This window comes from Lipophrys pholis (assembly GCF_963383615.2).
Source record: "Lipophrys pholis genome assembly, chromosome: 9".
Lineage (NCBI taxonomy): Eukaryota > Metazoa > Chordata > Actinopteri > Blenniiformes > Blenniidae > Lipophrys > Lipophrys pholis.
Genome location: NC_137639.1, coordinates 13,627,900 through 13,645,592, shown reverse-complemented (window position 1 = coordinate 13,645,592; position 17,693 = coordinate 13,627,900). Strand labels below are relative to the sequence as shown.

General features: G+C 39.0%; 1 protein-coding gene across 1 annotated transcript; it reads left to right on the top strand.

Annotated features, from left to right (window-relative positions):
- Positions 1–877: 877 nt before the first annotated feature.
- LOC308115101 (uncharacterized protein) lies at positions 878–10,266 on the top strand. The gene is made up of 11 exons (XM_080472450.1): positions 878–999; positions 1,234–1,335; positions 1,433–1,582; positions 1,739–1,849; positions 1,982–2,179; positions 7,603–7,611; positions 8,552–8,689; positions 8,924–9,025; positions 9,123–9,272; positions 9,427–9,537; positions 9,670–10,266. The coding sequence occupies exons 1-11, from the start codon at positions 954–956 to the stop codon at positions 9,870–9,872; spliced, it is 1,320 nt and encodes a 439-aa protein (XP_080328576.1). The 5' UTR covers positions 878–953; the 3' UTR covers positions 9,873–10,266.
- Positions 10,267–17,693: the final 7,427 nt, after the last annotated feature.

Below are 17,693 nucleotides of genomic sequence, written 5' to 3'. Positions count from 1 at the left end.
TTCCCTAGTAGCTGATGAAGATTTCCCGAACAAATCTCCAATCAGGACATTTGCACCAACTAAGAGGTATTTACAAAGAAGCAAAACATGAAGGAATAAACAGGGGAGGGTGGAGGAAACAAAACGCTTTTCCAAATCAAAATAAATAGATTTTTTTAATTTATTTTTTTAAGAACTATTTTATTGGTTGTTTGCACATCACAAATCTACAACGTTTTCTTAGTTACACAAATAGGATAGATGGTGTAAACAAATCAAGTTCCTTAATACAAGAAGCTCGAAGAGGTCCACTTTTAAAATTTGCATCCTATATCACCCTAAACATTGTCTACCTCCTCTGGCACATTTTCACCCTTTAGACTGTGAAGCTCCAATTGTATGGGGGCAGTACCATCACCATCTTTAAAGATGTTTTTAACTGTTTGGCTCCAAATGTTCTACAGCTCGCCAACAGCTCCATTCAGACATGCATTGCTCCTAAAGTTCAAAAGAGCACAGTAATCACATAACTTTAAAAAAAAGATAAAACAGTAATCTGGGTGCCTTGATGATGTAGTAAGTTGGCAGAAAACATTTATTCCAATGTTTTTCAACCCCCTTTTCACGTTGCTTATGCCTGCTGAGGAAGAATTGTTCGGTTTTTCCTCTCTAAAAATACAGTGAGATGTTTGTCTTCAATAGAATTGTATTGAACTGACATGTAGATGAAGGGAGTCTAATTTTATGCAGTTGATTGTTCAGGGTTAGTATTTAGGTATCTACAGTTTTTAAAAGTTTAAATTAAGGTTCTTAAATCTGGTCATGATGAGAGGTGTGGCTGTTCCGGCATATTATCTGACGCTGTCGCTTTGGTAAATAAAGGAGGAGAGAGGAGAGGGAGTGGTGTAGAGATAACCTGTTATAGCACAGTACTTGAAGCCCCCGAAAGCTCAGTTGCAGACCACCTTCACAGAATGCATCTGTTTTCACTTATCCTCGGGATTGTGCTTCTTCCTGAAGGTAAGTTCCTGGTCAGCTATCTGTTTTTCAAAAAGCAGTTTGATAAGTTTCACTTTCATGTGTCTTTTTGTTTCGCTCATCTCCTTCTCATTTCCAGAAGCTGTACAAATGATGATTGCTATCCCTCGACATGATTCTTAGAATTCCTAATAGTGTTGTTCAGGGTTAATATATCGGAATAATATGCCTGCTTTGGATGATCTTTTTTCATACAACTGTTGTTTGTCGTCTCAGTCTACACCCTGAACTGCTACCAATGCACGGGATCGACCTGTACGGAGGAAACATGCAGTTCAGCTTCAAAGTGTGCTGCTTTAGGGGTTGCTGTTTACGCAGGTATTTAATTATTTATTTGTTTTTAAATTATTATTATTGTAATCTTTTTTCTGCCCAAAGAAACCCAGCTCACAGTTTCTGTTTTTTTGGATTGCAGGTAATCAGAAAATCCAAGACATTAGTGCGAGGAGATGTGCCCTACCTCAAGACTGTATTCAGGGCTCATACAACTTTGGAGTTTCCGCAAGTGTTCTCACGACCAAATGCTGCTCCACCGACCTCTGCAACAATCAACCGGTTTACGCTGGTAATCTATCTCATGTCTCTGGATATTTGGACATATTGAGTTTTATTGCATGAACATGAACTTCTTGAAAACAGGCACACTGTAGAACAAAACCAGTCTTTAATGAAATGCCATTTGCAATCTCCTCCTGAAAAAAAACGTTTGTCTGTTTCACAGGTCCCAGACCCACCAATCCGAATGGTAAGAAATGCTTCACTTGTGTTGGACAAGATTGCACTGGGACATTGAACTGCGCGGGGAATGAGGATCACTGTCACTCAAATACAGGTAACAGGATTGTTGTAATAACTGTCTGCCTCTGGGCTCCACTTATTTCCTCTGCTCAAAGGAAGTTCCCGGTTTTTGTGATCAAGTTTGAAATTCATAAAAAAAATTCTTTCCTCTCTTTTTTTTTCTTAGTAAGCGTAGAAGGGGTGACGGTGGCAGTGAAAGGCTGTGCCTCCAAGGACATATGCTCAGCCCTCAATGCGCCAGGATTGTCGGGTGTAATTGGACAGCACTTTGACTGCTGCCAGGGTGACTTGTGCAACAGTGCCGGCAGCACAAGTGCTGGCCTGCTGTTGTTGATGGGGCCCCTGGTCTCTTTGGTTTTGTTTTCTTAGAAAATGAAAGCAGTTTTGTTCTTCTCGCTTTTGGACATGATCCTTTTAATTTAATCTCTCAAATGATGCTCAAGCATGTAGAATGTAGCAGGTAGAGGAAGAATCTTATTTCCCATTTATTGTTTCATGTTTATCATACGATTGATTTTGATCAGGATTTTCTTTTTTTGGGAGGGGGTTGCTATTTTTTTTGACTGCTCGACACATTTCATTTGCAATACCTACTTTGCAAGTTTTGCTAGATTGAGCTGTTTCTGTCTGGGAGTTTAAGCCTGTGTTTTTTTTTCTAGAGTGCCATTTGAACATCGTTTGAAATTCGAAACGATTTTTAAAAAATGGATCTTGTGAAAGTGAAATGAATAAAACCTTGAATGAATAAAAGTTTACTCGTGTCTTCTCATTGTCATTTGAATGTACGTGGCTTTCTCGTCCATGCAAATCTGCAACTGCCACACCCAAAACCTCACTAGTATTTTTTTTTGGCATTATATTTCAAACATAATGAATAAAACAAAACAGTGAGTACAATAAATACACTGAAGTGGAAAGCTTAAGTTGTTTGAAAAGGATTAGAAGGAACGAAGCACAAGTTTATTAGATCATACCCCCTTTCCAGTCCCTTTGTATCCTGTGTGGGTTTTTTTTAAAACTTACAACCACAAACAGCAAATATAGCAAGTAGGTCCTAAACAGGTTGTAACAATGAAACACTGAGTGCAAGCTGGGGAGGAAGGAGAAGGAGTGAATGACTCTGATGAATGAAGCAGATGTAAATGTCACTGGTGATGTGGAGGGAGAAACAAGAAAAAAGGGGTTGATGATAAAAAGAGTGAGTCAGTTGTGGAGCAGCAGAGAGAGGAGGAAGGGGAGGAGCAACAGAGCTGAACAGGAGGAGGAAGCAGGAAAGGAGGCAGAGAAGGAGGCAGGAAGGAGCAGCAAGGCTGAACAGGTGGAGGAGGAAGAAAAAGTTGGAAAAAAATAAACCCACCAAAAGGAGGAAGAAGATAAAAGACACAGAAGCAAAGAAAATCTGTGGGGAGAATCGGGTGTGAGAGGAATAGTGATATTCCCATTAACGGTTGCCAAAAAACCAAAACACCATACAGTGCAGAAAAATGTAAAATGTTTTTACAACAGGCCAAAAACCAACACAAAGTGAAAGTTCAAGGTCTTGTGTTCTCTGCCCATCCCAAACCACACACAGAGTGCAATTTGAAGTGAGCCATACATCACCTGACAGTGTGTGTGGTTTCTGCTGGGCAAAATACACGACGTTCACGCAGAAGTTTCCCTCCCTCTTGTGTGCCTGTAGTGTACAAACCACACACATCGGGCCATTGATACTGGGGAGCAGAACATTTCATTATATCGCTTATTGCATGTAATGGCCATTTGTGGTTCTGCTCTGGACTTATCATCTGTCAGCTAGAACCATGACCATAACCATTTCTGATTCTGAGACTTCTCTCATTTCCCGCTATGTGGAGTTCCACAGGGCTCAATCTTGGGGCCCCTGCTTTTCCCTCTATATTTCCGTTAGGGAAATCTTGTTTTTGTCTCATAAAGAATGACGTGGAATTTTGCAGTCTGAGTTTCATGGATGGCCTGTGTCAGCACTTTTGGTTGTGAAATCAATAGTACAGTGCATAAAACAGGTGGATCTTTATCAAAACAATTTAGCCTTTGAGAAGGCACGGAAACTCCTGGACAATCATGCAAAGGTTGTACTGTGACGTTGTCTCTTCTTGCAAGAATAATGTTCTGAATTGTCTTAAACTTTTTCAAATCGCCCTCAGTCTGTTTCCTGTGTATTCTGTGTACCTGAGAGGTTTTTTTTGTTTTTTGTTTTTTTTACCAGGAAATTCTCCGGACAACTTAGTTCCACGTGGTGATTGTGGCTTAGTGGTTGTAACGGTAACTGGAGTGTTGGCGGTTCAAAACCCACATTGCCGGGTATGAATTGTGCATGAATGTTGGTCGTGGTCTGAGGCCCTGATGGCTGCCATGCCTGTGTTGATATGCCACAGGGCAGTTTTGGCTACAATGTAGCTTCCTGCCACTGGTGTGAATGAACAATGGTTTGAAAAAAGTACTATATGAATCCAAGCCATTATTATTAGTCCCCTGGACTCTATTCTCAGAAAGTACAATTCCTCCTTTCATTGCAATGCTGACAAAAGCTAAATTTAGGCACCTATGAAATGGAAGTATGCTTACTCAGTTACACCATTATATGTCTAAATGACATCCTGGATGGCCGTCATTTTTTTAAATATCTAACCGTAAAATATTCAAGTGATGGTGTTTTGTCCCAGTGGTTCACGTGAGCAGTTGAAGCAGATGTGCCAAGATTTGTTTTACATTAATTGAGGTAACTCATATGAGGTAAAAGTAACATTTTTACATGACACTTTAGGTGGAGTTGGGGAGCTTTGCAGTACTTAACATAATTACTTAGAGTTTATGTATTGTGACAATGTGATTTATAATAGGTAACAATTGTCATTAAATAAGCTATTTAAGTGAAACATTTTTAGTGCTTTGCATTTTCCTGCATCCTAGGTGTGATGAACATAGAAGTGTTCATGCCCTGCAGAGAGTAAAACAGCACTTTTTGTCACTGAAAACAACACGCTAGAATCGGTGCAATGCCAGTCCTACATTATAAAGAAGTGTTGAGAACCACTTTAGTGCTGTGAGCAATACCCTGAAAGCTTTATGAAGTATTTTTCTTCTAAGTGGAACTCCACCATTGCCTGTTTGATTTTGTAGAATCATTAGAATACATTTTTTTTCCACTTTGTCCCATTTGAAATACATTTTTCATTGACATTGTAGACTGGCTGTCTTTAAAAAAATCAACATTCCACATTTTACTATTACCAGTGTCTTGTATTATATTAACGATTTCGATTACAAAACCTAATAATGTAGTGAATATTGTTTTCTTGCTTGCTAAATATCATATTGTATATCATATACAAGTGGAGAGACTCTCCCCTATGTTTTGATTGATTTTCAAATGAATTTGAACTGTATTATTCCTCATTGAGACATCTTAAGTCAAAGCCTGCCAAAAGAATAACTTCAGATGTATCCAAATAAAAAAAAATTTCTAACTCCATTTTCTCCCAAGTTTTCTATGTTTTTCTTTTCTTTTATTGCACTGTTCATTGCACCTTAGCAATATAATATTCTATTTCGTTGAATAAATTACAAACAAACAAAGGTTGAGGATGGACAAAAAGGCAGAACCACACAGGAGCAGCTACTCAAAATGCCAGAACTAAATATACTTCTTAATGTTTCTCATTTCGTTGTAATTACCTTAGAAATAATTTTTTATGTCATGATTAAACGTAAAGTAGTTTTTTTCTAGTCACTGCCAACAGGTAGGGTTTTACCTTCAGGCTGGTGGGATTTTACTGTCAGGCGGATGTTTGTGTGGCTAAATTAAGACAAGTGCGCATCTGTAAACACGAACCTAGAATCGGGCTATTCAGTTGAATATCAACAAGATTTAACTTCATTTTCACTTTTTTTTAACGCCAACAATCATATGTAAAGCATGACGGTATTATGGAGTAGATGAGGTGAAACTGCACGGTCACGAACGGTGACATCTGCTGGACAACTCGATGATTGTGAGTGTTTTACGCTCAAGTTCTCGGACAATTTATTCCAGTATTTTCATTTGTGTTACTTCACTCAGTAAAATCCGTTACACAGATTTATTCTTAGCAATATTCTATCGTTCTATTTGACGAGGCATTCTGACTAAAGTTGAAAAACAAGAACGACACGGCTCACGTGGTCACGTGATTTTCGTCTTCCGCTGTCATATCTTCTGTTCCGAGCGTAAAGCCTATATTTGATCATTTGTGTTGTATTGAAAAAATCTATTAGGAGTAGCCCAATCGATACTTTTAAGGATTTATATGTAGTAATAACTACAAGTAAATAACCTGAAATAATAAACTTTTGCCAGGTAGTTAATATAAGTGTGTGCTCATGTTCATGTTGTGTGTACATGTGTATGTTTTCAAATATTTGTCTGTTCAGTGTTTCTGTCAATTATTATGAATCAACTTTTAGTTGAATGTATTCTTCTAAAATGTGTTAAATAAGCAAAGGTTCAGTGATACTTGATGGGTGACTATTGCCACGACGCCTCATCAGTAGGGCAAAAGGAACTTGTCTCATGACGGTCTAAACCCAGCTCACGTTCCCTATTAGTGGCTGAACAGTCACAATGATAGGAAGAGCATCAAAGGATCAAAAAGCAACGTCGCTATGAACGCTTGGCCGCCGCGAGCCAGTTATCCCGACAGTAACTTTTCTCAAACCTCCCGCCTAAAACTCAAAAAGTCAGAAGGATCGCGAGGCCCCGCTTTCAGGTTGTATTCTTACTGAAAATCAAGAAGCGGGGCCTTTCCCTTTGGCTCTATGGGAGGATTCTGTCCCGCCTGACGTGAACTTAGGACACCGGCGTTGCTGTTTTACCGATGTACCGCATGCGTCAAACTCCTAACCATGTAAGGAAAAGCTATTATGAATTAAATGATCGACTGTATGATTCACTAACCATGGACGATAGACAAGAGACCATTTAAGTTTTCAAGAAATACGGAAACCTTCATCATGTTTTTATCCTGTGGACCCACAGCAGCAGCTCATCAGGTTGCAGCAAATAACCAACGCCGCACTTAACTTGTTATTCATTATATTTATGAAATGGGACATTTTAGCAGGCCCATAAAGTTCATCCTCACATATTCATCCTGTTTTGCTTTTCCAGGTTTCACTATGCTGCTCGTATATGGGACGGAGTGAAAAGGTCATCGGCGCTCTCTGAATATAGTCGCCTGCTCTGCTAACCGCTGGGGTTTCAGTACTAGTACCACAATGGTACATCTTCTTCTCGCTCAACTGCTCACCACTACAGGGAAGCGTGTGGCTGAAAGTCCGAGCTCTATATTGTTTCCTGCAGGACGGACAATGGAAGTTGGGGTTTAATGTTTGTTCTTCTGTAAACCACATTTTCGATGTGCAGAACAAGATTAAAATGAGTCACATTGATCGGCACTGTTCCACCACACGCAGAAGAGCTGTGAGTGAAAGCAAACGAAAACCTACACTAATTTAGTTTTTCTTGAGAGCCATCAGTGTGGAATGATGTGTGGGTTTGTTTGAGCGGTCTTTGTGCAACACCGGGAAGAAGAAACATTAGATAATAAACTACAAGATTATTTCTTGTAAATGATTGAAGGGTCAATGTTATCGTGAGCAATAAAACGATCACATCCAAGGACATTATGTGTCTCATCAGATTCTGTTGAATATGTTTCTAACTGAAAATGACATTACGCAATAGTGCCTGTAACTTTTGTTTCTCCCGAAATGATACTCTCCATTCAGTACACCTGGGTTGGACTTTCAAATCAAGGATTGTAAAGGCTGGTTTCAATATTTGCAAGCCCAGCAACTGCTTTTAAAGCGCTCCCTTTCCCTAGTAGCTGATGAAGATTTCCCGAACAAATCTCCAATCAGGACATTTGCAACATCTAAGAGGTATTTACAAAGAAGCAAAACATGAAGGAATAAACAGGGGAGGGTGGAGGAAACAAAACGCTTTTCCAAATCAAAATAAATAGCTTTTTTTTATTATTTTTTTTAAGAACTATTTTATTGGTTGTTTGCACATCACAAATCTACAAAGTTTTCTTAGTTACACAAATAGGATAGATGGTGTAAACAAATCAAGTTCCTTAATACAAGAAGCTCGAAGAGGTCCACTTTTAAAATTTGCATCCTATATCACCCTAAACATTGTCTACCTCCTCTGGCACATTTTCACCCTTTAGACTGTGAAGCTCCAATTGTATGGGGGCAGTACCATCACCATCTTTAAAGATGTTTTTAACTGTTTGGCTCCAAATGTTCTACAGATCGCCAACAGCTCCATTCAGACATGCATTGCTCCTAAAGTTCAAAAGAGCACAGTAATCACATATCTTTAAAAAAAAAGATAAAACAGTAATCTGGGTGCCTTGATGATGTAGTAAGTTGGCAGAAAACATTTATTCCAATGTTTTTCAACCCCCTTTTCACGTTGCTTATGCCTGCTGAGGAAGAATTGTTCGGTTTTTCCTCTCTAAAAATACAGTGAGATGTTTGTCTTCAATAGAATTGTATTGAACTGACATGTAGATGAAGGGAGTCTAATTTTATGCAGTTGATTGTTCAGGGTTAGTATTTAGGTATCTACAGTTTTTAAAAGTTTAAATTAAGGTTCTTAAATCTGGTCATGATGAGAGGTGTGGCTGTTCCGGCATATTATCTGACGCTGTCGCTTTGGTAAATAAAGGAGGAGAGAGGAGAGGGAGTGGTGTAGAGATAACCTGTTATAGCACAGTACTTGAAGCCCCCGAAAGCTCAGTTGCAGGCCACCTTCACAGAATGCATCTGTTTTCACTTATCCTCGGGATTGTGCTTCTTCCTGAAGGTAAGTTCCTGGTCAGCTATCTGTTTTTCAAAAAGCAGTTTGATAAGTTTTACTTTCATGTGTCTTTTTGTTTCGCTCATCTCCTTCTCATTTCCAGAAGCTGTACAAATGATGATTGCTATCCCTCGACATGATTCTTAGAATTCCTAATAGTGTTGTTCAGGGTTAATATATCGGAATAATATGCCTGCTTTGGATGATCTTTTTTCATACAACTGTTGTTTGTCGTCTCAGTCTACACCCTGAACTGCTACCAATGCACGGAATCGACCTGTACGGAGGAAACATGCAGTTCAGGTTCAAAGTGTGCTGCTTTAGGGGTTGCTGTTTACGCAGGTATTTAATTATTTATTTGTTTTTAAATTATTATTATTGTAATCTTTTTTCTGCCCAAAGAAACCCAGCTCACAGTTTCTGTTTTTTTGGATTGCAGGTAATCAGAAAATCCAAGACATTAGTGCGAGGAGTTGTGCCCTACCTCAAGAGTGTATTCAGGGCTCAGTCAACTTTGGAGTTTCCGCAAGTGTTCTCACGACCAAATGCTGCTCCACCGACCTCTGCAACAATCAACCGGTTTACGCTGGTAATCTATCTCATGTCTCTAGATATTTGGACATATTGAGTTTTATTGCATGAACATGAACTTCTTGAAAACAGGCACACTGTAGAACAAAACCAGTCTTTAATGAAATGCCATTTGCAATCTCCTGAAAAAAAAACGTTTGTCTGTTTCACAGGTCCCAGACCCACCAATCCGAATGGTAAGAAATGCTTCACTTGTGTTGGACAAGATTGCACTGGGACATTGAACTGCGCGGGGAATGAGGATCACTGCATCTCAAATACAGGTAACAGGATTGTTGTAATAACTGTCTGCCTCTGGGCTCCACTTATTTCCTCTGCTCAAAGGAAGTTCCCGGTTTTTGTGATCAAGTTTGAAATTCATAAAAAAAATTCTTTCCTCTCTTTTTTTTTCTTAGTAAGCGTAGAAGGGGTGACGGTGGCAGTGAAAGGCTGTGCCTCTAAGGACATATGCTCAGCCCTCAATGTGCCAGGATTGTCGGGTGTAATTGGACAGCACTTTGACTGCTGCCAGGGTGACTTGTGCAACAGTGCCGGCAGCACAAGTGCTGGCCTGCTGTTGTTGATGGGGCCGCTGGTCTCTTTGGTTTTGTTTTCTTAGAAAATGAAAGCAGTTTTGTTCTTCTCGCTTTTGGACATGATCCTTTTAATTTAATCTCTCAAATGATGCTCAAGCATGTAGAATGTAGCAGGTAGAGGAAGAATCTTATTTCCCATTTATTGTTTCATGTTTATCATACGATTGATTTTGATCAGGATTTTCTTTTTTTGGGAGGGGGTTGCTATTTTTTTTGACTGCTCGACACATTTCATTTGCAATACCTACTTTGCAAGTTTTGCTAGATTGAGCTGTTTCTGTCTGGGAGTTTAAGCCTGTGTTTTTTTTCTAGAGTGCCATTTGAACATCGTTTGAAATTCGAAACGATTTTTAAAAAATGGATCTTGTGAAAGTGAAATGAATAAAACCTTGAATGAATAAAAGTTTACTCGTGTCTTCTCATTGTCATTTGAATGTACGTGGCTTTCTCGCCCATGCTAATCTGCAACTGCCACCCCAAAACCTCACTAGTATTTTTTTTTGGCATTATATTTCAAACATAATGAATAAAACAAAACAGTGAGTACAATAAATACACTGAAGTGGAAAGCTTAAGTTGTTTGAAAAGGATTAGAAGGAACGAAGCACAAGTTTATTAGATCATACCCCCTTTCCAGTCACTTTGTATCCTGTGTGGTTTTTTTTTAAAACTTACAACCACAAACAGCAAATATAGCAAGTAGGTCCTAAACAGGTTGTAACAATGAAACACTGAGTGCAAGCTGGGGAGGAAGGAGAAGGAGTGAATGACTCTGATGAATGAAGCAGATGTAAATGTCACTGGTGATGTGGAGGGAGAAACAAGAAAAAAGGGGTTGATGATAAAAAGAGTGAGTCAGTTGTGGAGCAGCAGAGAGAGGAGGAAGGGGAGGAGCAACAGAGCTGAACAGGAGGAGGAAGCAGGAAAGGAGGCAGAGAAGGAGCAGCAAGGCTGAACAGGTGGAGGAGGAAGAAAAAGTTGGAAAAAAATAAACCCACCAAAAGGAGGAAGAAGATAAAAGACACAGAAGCAAAGAAAATCTGTGGGGAGAATCGGGTGTGAGAGGAATAGTGATATTCCCATTAACGGTTGCCAAAAAACCAAAACACCATACAGTGCAGAAAAATGTAAAATGTTTTTACAACAGGCCAAAAACCAACACAAAGTGAAAGTTCAAGGTCTTGTGTTCTCTGCCCATCCCAAACCACACACAGAGTGCAATTTGAAGTGAGCCATACATCACCTGACAGTGTGTGTGGTTTCTGCTGGGCAAAATACACGACGTTCACGCAGAAGTTTCCCTCCCTCTTGTGTGCCTGTAGTGTACAAACCACACACATCGGGCCATTGATACTGGGGAGCAGAACATTTCATTATATCGCTTATTGCATGTAATGGCCATTTGTGGTTCTGCTCTGGACTTATCATCTGTCAGCTAGAACCATGACCATAACCATTTCTGATTCTGAGACTTCTCTCATTTCCCGCTATGTGGAGTTCCACAGGGCTCAATCTTGGGGCCCCTGCTTTTCCCTCTATATTTCCGTTAGGGAAATCTTGTTTTTGTCTCATAAAGAATGACGTGGAATTTTGCAGTCTGAGTTTCATGGATGGCCTGTGTCAGCACTTTTGGTTGTGAAATCAATAGTACAGTGCATAAAACAGGTGGATCTTTATCAAAACAATTTAGCCTTTGAGAAGGCACGGAAACTCCTGGACAATCATGCAAAGGTTGTACTGTGACGTTGTCTCTTCTTGCAAGAATAATGTTCTAAATTGTCTTAAACTTTTTCAAATCGCCCTCAGTCTGTTTCCTGTGTATTCTGTGTACCTGAGAGTTTTTTGTTTTTTTTTAACCAGGAAATTCTCTGGACAACTTAGTTCCACATGGTGATTGTGGCTTAGTGGTTGTAACGGTAACTGGAGTGTTGGCGGTTCAAAACTCACATTGCCGGGTGTTGTGCATGAATGTTGGTCGTGGTCTGAGGCCCTGATGGCTGCCATGCCTGTGTTGATATGCCACAGGGCAGTTTTGGCTACAATGTAGCTTCCTGCCACTGGTGTGAATGAACAATGGTTTGAAAAAAGTGCTATATGAATCCAAGCCATTATTATTAGTCCCCTGGACTCTATTCTCAGAAAGTACAATTCCTCCTTTCATTGCAATGCTGACAAAAGCTAAATTTAGGCACCTATGAAATGGAAGTATGCTTACTCAGTTACACCATTATATGTCTAAATGACATCCTGGATGGCCGTCATTTTTTTAAATATCTAACCGTAAAATATTCAAGTGATGGTGTTTTGTCCCAGTGGTTCACGTGAGCAGTTGAAGCAGATGTGCCAAGATTTGTTTTACATTAATTGAGGTAACTCATATGAGGTAAAAGTAACATTTTTACATGACACTTTAGGTGGAGTTGGGGAGCTTTGCAGTACTTAACATAATTACTTAGAGTTTATGTATTGTGACAATGTGATTTATAATAGGTTACAATTGTCATTAAATAAGCTATTTAAGTGAAACATTTTTAGTGCTTTGCATTTTCCTGCATCCTAGGTGTGATGAACATAGAAGTGTTCATGCCCTGCAGAGAGTAAAACAGCACTTTTTGTCACTGAAAACAACACGCTAGAATCGGTGCAATGCCAGTCCTACATTATAAAGAAGTGTTGAGAACCACTTTAGTGCTGTGAGCAATACCCTGAAAGCTTTATGAAGTATTTTTCTTCTAAGTGGAACTCCACCATTGCCTGTTTGATTTTGTAGAATCATTAGAATACATTTTTTTCCACTTTGTCCCATTTGAAATACATTTTTCATTGACATTGTAGACTGGCTGTCTTTAAAAAAATCAACATTCCACATTTTACTATTACCAGTGTCTTGTATTATATTAACGATTTCGATTACAAAACCTAATAATGTAGTGAATATTGTTTTCTTGCTTGCTAAATATCATATTGTATATCATATACAAGTGGAGAGACTCTCCCCTATGTTTTGATTGATTTTCAAATGAATTTGAACTGTATTATTCCTCATTGAGACATCTTAAGTCAAAGCCTGCCAAAAGAATAACTTCAAATGTATCCAAATAAAAAAAAATTTCTAACTCCATTTTCTCCCAAGTTTTCTATGTTTTTCTTTTCTTTTATTGCACTGTTCATTGCACCGTAGCAATATAATATTCTATTTCGTTGAATAAATTACAAACAAACAAAGGTTGAGGATGGACAAAAAGGCAGAACCACACAGGAGCAGCTACTCAAAATGCCAGAACTAAATATACTTCTTAATATTTCTCATTTCGTTGTAATTACCTTAGAAATTTTTTTTAATGTAATGATTAAACGTAAAGTAGTTTTTTTCTAGACAGTGCCAACAGGTAGGGTTTTACCTTCAGGCTGGTGGGATTTTACTGTCAGGCGGATGTTTGTGTGGCTAAATTAAGACACGTGCGCATCTGTAAACACGAACCTAGAATCGGGCTATTCAGTTGAATATCAACAAGATTTAACTTCATTTTCACTTTTTTTTAACGCCAACAATCATATGTAAAGCATGACGGTATTATGGAGTAGATGAGGTGAAACTGCACGGTCACGAACGGTGACATCTGCTGGACAACTCGATGATTGTGAGTGTTTTACGCTCAAGTTCTCGGACAATTTATTCCAGTATTTTCATTTGTGTTACTTCACTCAGTAAAATCCGTTACACAGATTTATTCTTAGCAATATTCTATCGTTCTATTTGACGAGGCATTCTGACTAAAGTTGAAAAACAAGAACGACACGGCTCACGTGGTCACGTGATTTTCGTCTTCCGCTGTCATATCTTCTGTTCCGAGCGTAAAGCCTATATTTGATCATTTGTGTTGTATTGGAAAAATGTAATAGGAGTAGCCCAATCGATAGTTTTAAGGATTTATATGTACTAATAACTGTCGTTCAACACTTCCCTGGTGGTCTAGTGGTTAGGATTCGGCGCTCTCACCGCCGCGGCCCGGGTTCGATTCCCGGTCAGGGAACTAATTTTTTCATTTAATTCTGAAATTCCCTTTCACTATTGTGTCATTATGGTATTAAAAACGTAAACAGTTTCATCAAAACACAATTAATGTAGTAAAGTTCTTATATTGTCATGAGATACAACCAAAACTGTGCCAATGCACTGATTATAAGTGTACCAAAGGGTCATAAAAATCACCTTTAGCTGAATAGCAACTGAAAAAGTTTGATTGTGCACCTTTCGCAAAAGAGGAAAATTTAATTACACAGTGTCACCAAAAAAATTAAACAGGCATGCTGAACAAAAGCAAAGAAATATTGGGTTCATTTAGAATTTGTAATTATGTTAAAATTATGTTGAAGAAAAAAATAATTAAGAATCATTAAACAGGGGACTTGACGTTAAACTGTCCATTGTGCCATGGGATGGTATTCATATGAGCGTTACCGTTTGAAAATGGCATGGGAGCTGTGTCTCAGATGTGGGAAAGATGTAAATTTTGGAACACATCATCAGCAGTGTACCTTTGAATCGAGGGGTGTTTTGGCCTTTCAAAACACTAGACACCCTCATGTCTAGACTTGATGAAAGTTCAGAATAAAATATGATTCAAACATACATGAAGAAATACCTTTAAATAGAATAGAATAGAATGCCTTTTATTGTCACATGTACAGGTACAGTGAGATTAAAAACAACTCCAGTGACAGTGCAGCAGTCAAAAAGGGCAGAATATAGTGCAAGAAGGAGGGTGGGGGGTGTAGGGGGTAAGGTGCACGGTCCAGTCCTGTGAACGGTACAGAGGGTATTTACAGGGGTACAAAGTGTATTTACAGGAGTACAGAGTACAGAGTGTATTTACAGGATAATAAGAACTATAAAAATTATATTGCACATTATGAGGTAGTCTGTCAGTAAAGTAAAGTGAAGTCAGTGCATACAAGAGTTCACAGTGGTTATGGCTTTGGGGAAAAAACTGTTTTTGAATCTGTTTGTTTTTGATCTCATGACCCTGTAGCGCCTTCCCGAGGGCAGCAGGTCAAACAGGTCAGAGCCAGGGTGGGAGCTGTCCTTGATAATGTTCGTAGCTCTGCTGAGGCAGCGGGAGGTGTAAATGTCCATCAGGGAGGGGAGAGAGCAGCCAAATTCAGGGTTGTAAATCCATACATAAGTAACTCACCATCAAAAGAAGTAATGACATGAAGGCACCTGCTATAAGGGAGTTAAAAATACTTGATTGCCTCATTTGAGATGAACATTTTGAAATTTCAGCAAGTAGCAGGTCACCGGTTTGTTTTGACCCAGTCATACAATATCTTCATTTTTGTACTTTCACGCTTTGTCAGCAGAGGGTAGTATTGCACTGGCAATCGCTTAACTCTCTTTCTCGACCTCACTCTCTTTAACCAACCTCTGCTTTACAGAGGAACAATGACACTGCTGCATATTATACCGTTTAAGTCATTGAATACTGTACACTTTCAATTTTAGATTATGTCTTTGCATGTATTTATACTATGCTAATTTAATCCATCCATCCATCTTCTATACGGCTTTATCCTCTGCCGGGTAGCGGGTCTCTGGAGAAGATCCCGGCTCACTATGTGCGAGTGCAGGATACACCCTGGCCAGGTCGCCAGTCCATCACAGAATACATAAGTTGATATTCCTTATCACTTTTAATTTGATGTGTTTTTCGTGATTTGTGTTGTAATTTATTTTGCTGGGTTTTTTTGTGTTTTACAGTAATCCCTAATGTCGAAAGGAAACAGCTGATGGTGTTTGGATTGCCGCAGGTGAAATCCGATGGAAAGATAATAATCCCGTAACTTCAGGTGAACCTTCTGAGTGTAGCCCCGAGGCGACAAAGCCAACTCTTCCCAAACAGATGCCATCAAAGATAGCATAGGTTCTTTTAAGTAAAAAAAAGAAAAGAAAAGAAAAGGTGAGTGTTATGTAAGCGTCCTCTCTTCCTGTGTTTTTGACAGATTACCTCTTCTTTTACCTGACATGTGTTGGGTAACACTCGAGATGTTGCCAGATTTGTCTCAGTCACCTTTGTTGTCTACAGGAAGTCTTTGTTTGATTTCTTATCTGTCTATAAACAAGATGCTTCATCTCCTAAATCCTTGTCTTTGTGTGTGGTTAGATTTCTTTTCTTTTCTTTTTTTCTCGTCGGGCAGCTAAAATTGGTGAAACAGATTTGGTTGTGTGCTCAAAGACAATTTAGATACACTAAAATCAAGGAAAAGCTGAGATAAGACAAAGCTTTGATCAAATACTTAGAACTTGTTGCCGTGTTTTTACAAACTACACATGGCGTGTTAGTAGTGTGTGTGGATCTTTTTAAAGTGTCAGATCACGGGTGTCAAACATGAGGCCCGTGGGCCAAAATTGTTCTGCAAATTGTCAAAATGACAAAGAAAACATTCATTAGTGAGCACATTTCTGACACGACCCAACACTGAGACCTGAGCTGCATGCCCGCTGCCTTTTTGCGAAAATGCAAACTGACATTACTCTCAAAGTCATTTTGTCAGGGTGAGTTTGTAAAAACTTGCATAATGCAAAAGCGTTAGGAGAGTTTTTTATTTTTGAGATTTAACTCTATTTTGCGTCAGGTTTCATTGACATGGACACATTTAATGAGGAACTTACAACCGTGGCTGCAGGGGATTTCCACGTTTTTGCTTGGGAGATTATCTGGGCTTTTCCACATTGCTTCCCTGTAGCGTGTGTGAAGGGGACTGCTTGTGGAACTTTAAAATTCATTTTTGGACCAAATGTGTTTTTTTTACCTTCGTAAATGTTAAAAATTTCCACCAAATTTCTACATAACCTCTGATAACCGATTCTTTTCAGCAACAGAAAAGTAAGAAGAGCCACTGGGGAGCCGAAGGAGTTGGCTCTTTCAGGGTAAGGCAAATCCTAATTGTGATACATTTCATAGTGAGTCTGCAAGAAATGAATGTAAGTCAATGCATTGTCCCAAAAAGACACAATGTCATACCTGCAAAAAGAAACATTCCGATTTATTAAGTATTGAATCAACAGATACACGAATATACACACCTTTGCAGCAATGATGTGACGTGCTGCCCAGCTAGGAATAAACCAAAAACAGGTGGTTGACGTTCACCTTACCCACCGCTCCCTTTAGCTCGCTGTCCTTCTCTCTACCCAACCCCTCGACCAGCTTTTATCTTTTTCTAACTTCAAGATTTTTCTCTTTCTGCACTTTTTCATTTCACACTCTTCATCCTCCCTCTGTCTCTCCCCGTTTGAAGGTCTTAAGACTGTGCCCCGAGGATTATGACAATGGTTAGTTTGCTTTGGGCATCTGTGTCTACTTGACTTGTTAGGAAAGGACTAAAGCGTAAGGCCCAGACACAATACAGTATGTCATAGGTGTTGAAATAACATGCTCAGAACAGGCATTAGACGTGCTGCTTTGTCCACGTAGTCATGCTTCTTTTGAGTTTTGTTGTGACACGTGTAGTTCTGTATCAGGTACACAGTGATTAAAATTTGTTTAATAAAAAGCACATTTTCTCTATTTCATCAACACCTTCATCACACTCTTAATGAATAAATGTGGGGAATCATGTGGGGTTCAGTCCATTAACTAAGGAGAACGAGTGACAGGGTGATATGGAAACTATGTTAAAGGACGGGAAGTGCTGAACACATGTCCATTCCACAAAGATTTGGAAGCCCCTTGAACCATATATATACATCAATTATATATGGAGATTTTTTTTACTTAAGCTCTTAATGGAACAACAGATTGCATAATTGTCCCCAGTATTTAATTATTTTCAGCTCATTA

What these genes read in the sequence shown, in the direction of transcription:
- LOC308115101 (XM_080472450.1), top strand. Translation starts at nt 954, where the DNA reads ATGCATCTGTTTTCACTTATCCTCGGGATTGTGCTTCTTCCTGAAG. An exon ending in TCACTGTCACTCAAATACAG is followed by an intron (nt 1,850 to 1,981) that starts GTAACAGGATTG and finishes TTTTTTTCTTAG; the next exon opens with TAAGCGTAGAAGGGGTGACG. An exon ending in CAATCAACCGGTTTACGCTG is followed by an intron (nt 9,273 to 9,426) that starts GTAATCTATCTC and finishes TCTGTTTCACAG; the next exon opens with GTCCCAGACCCACCAATCCG.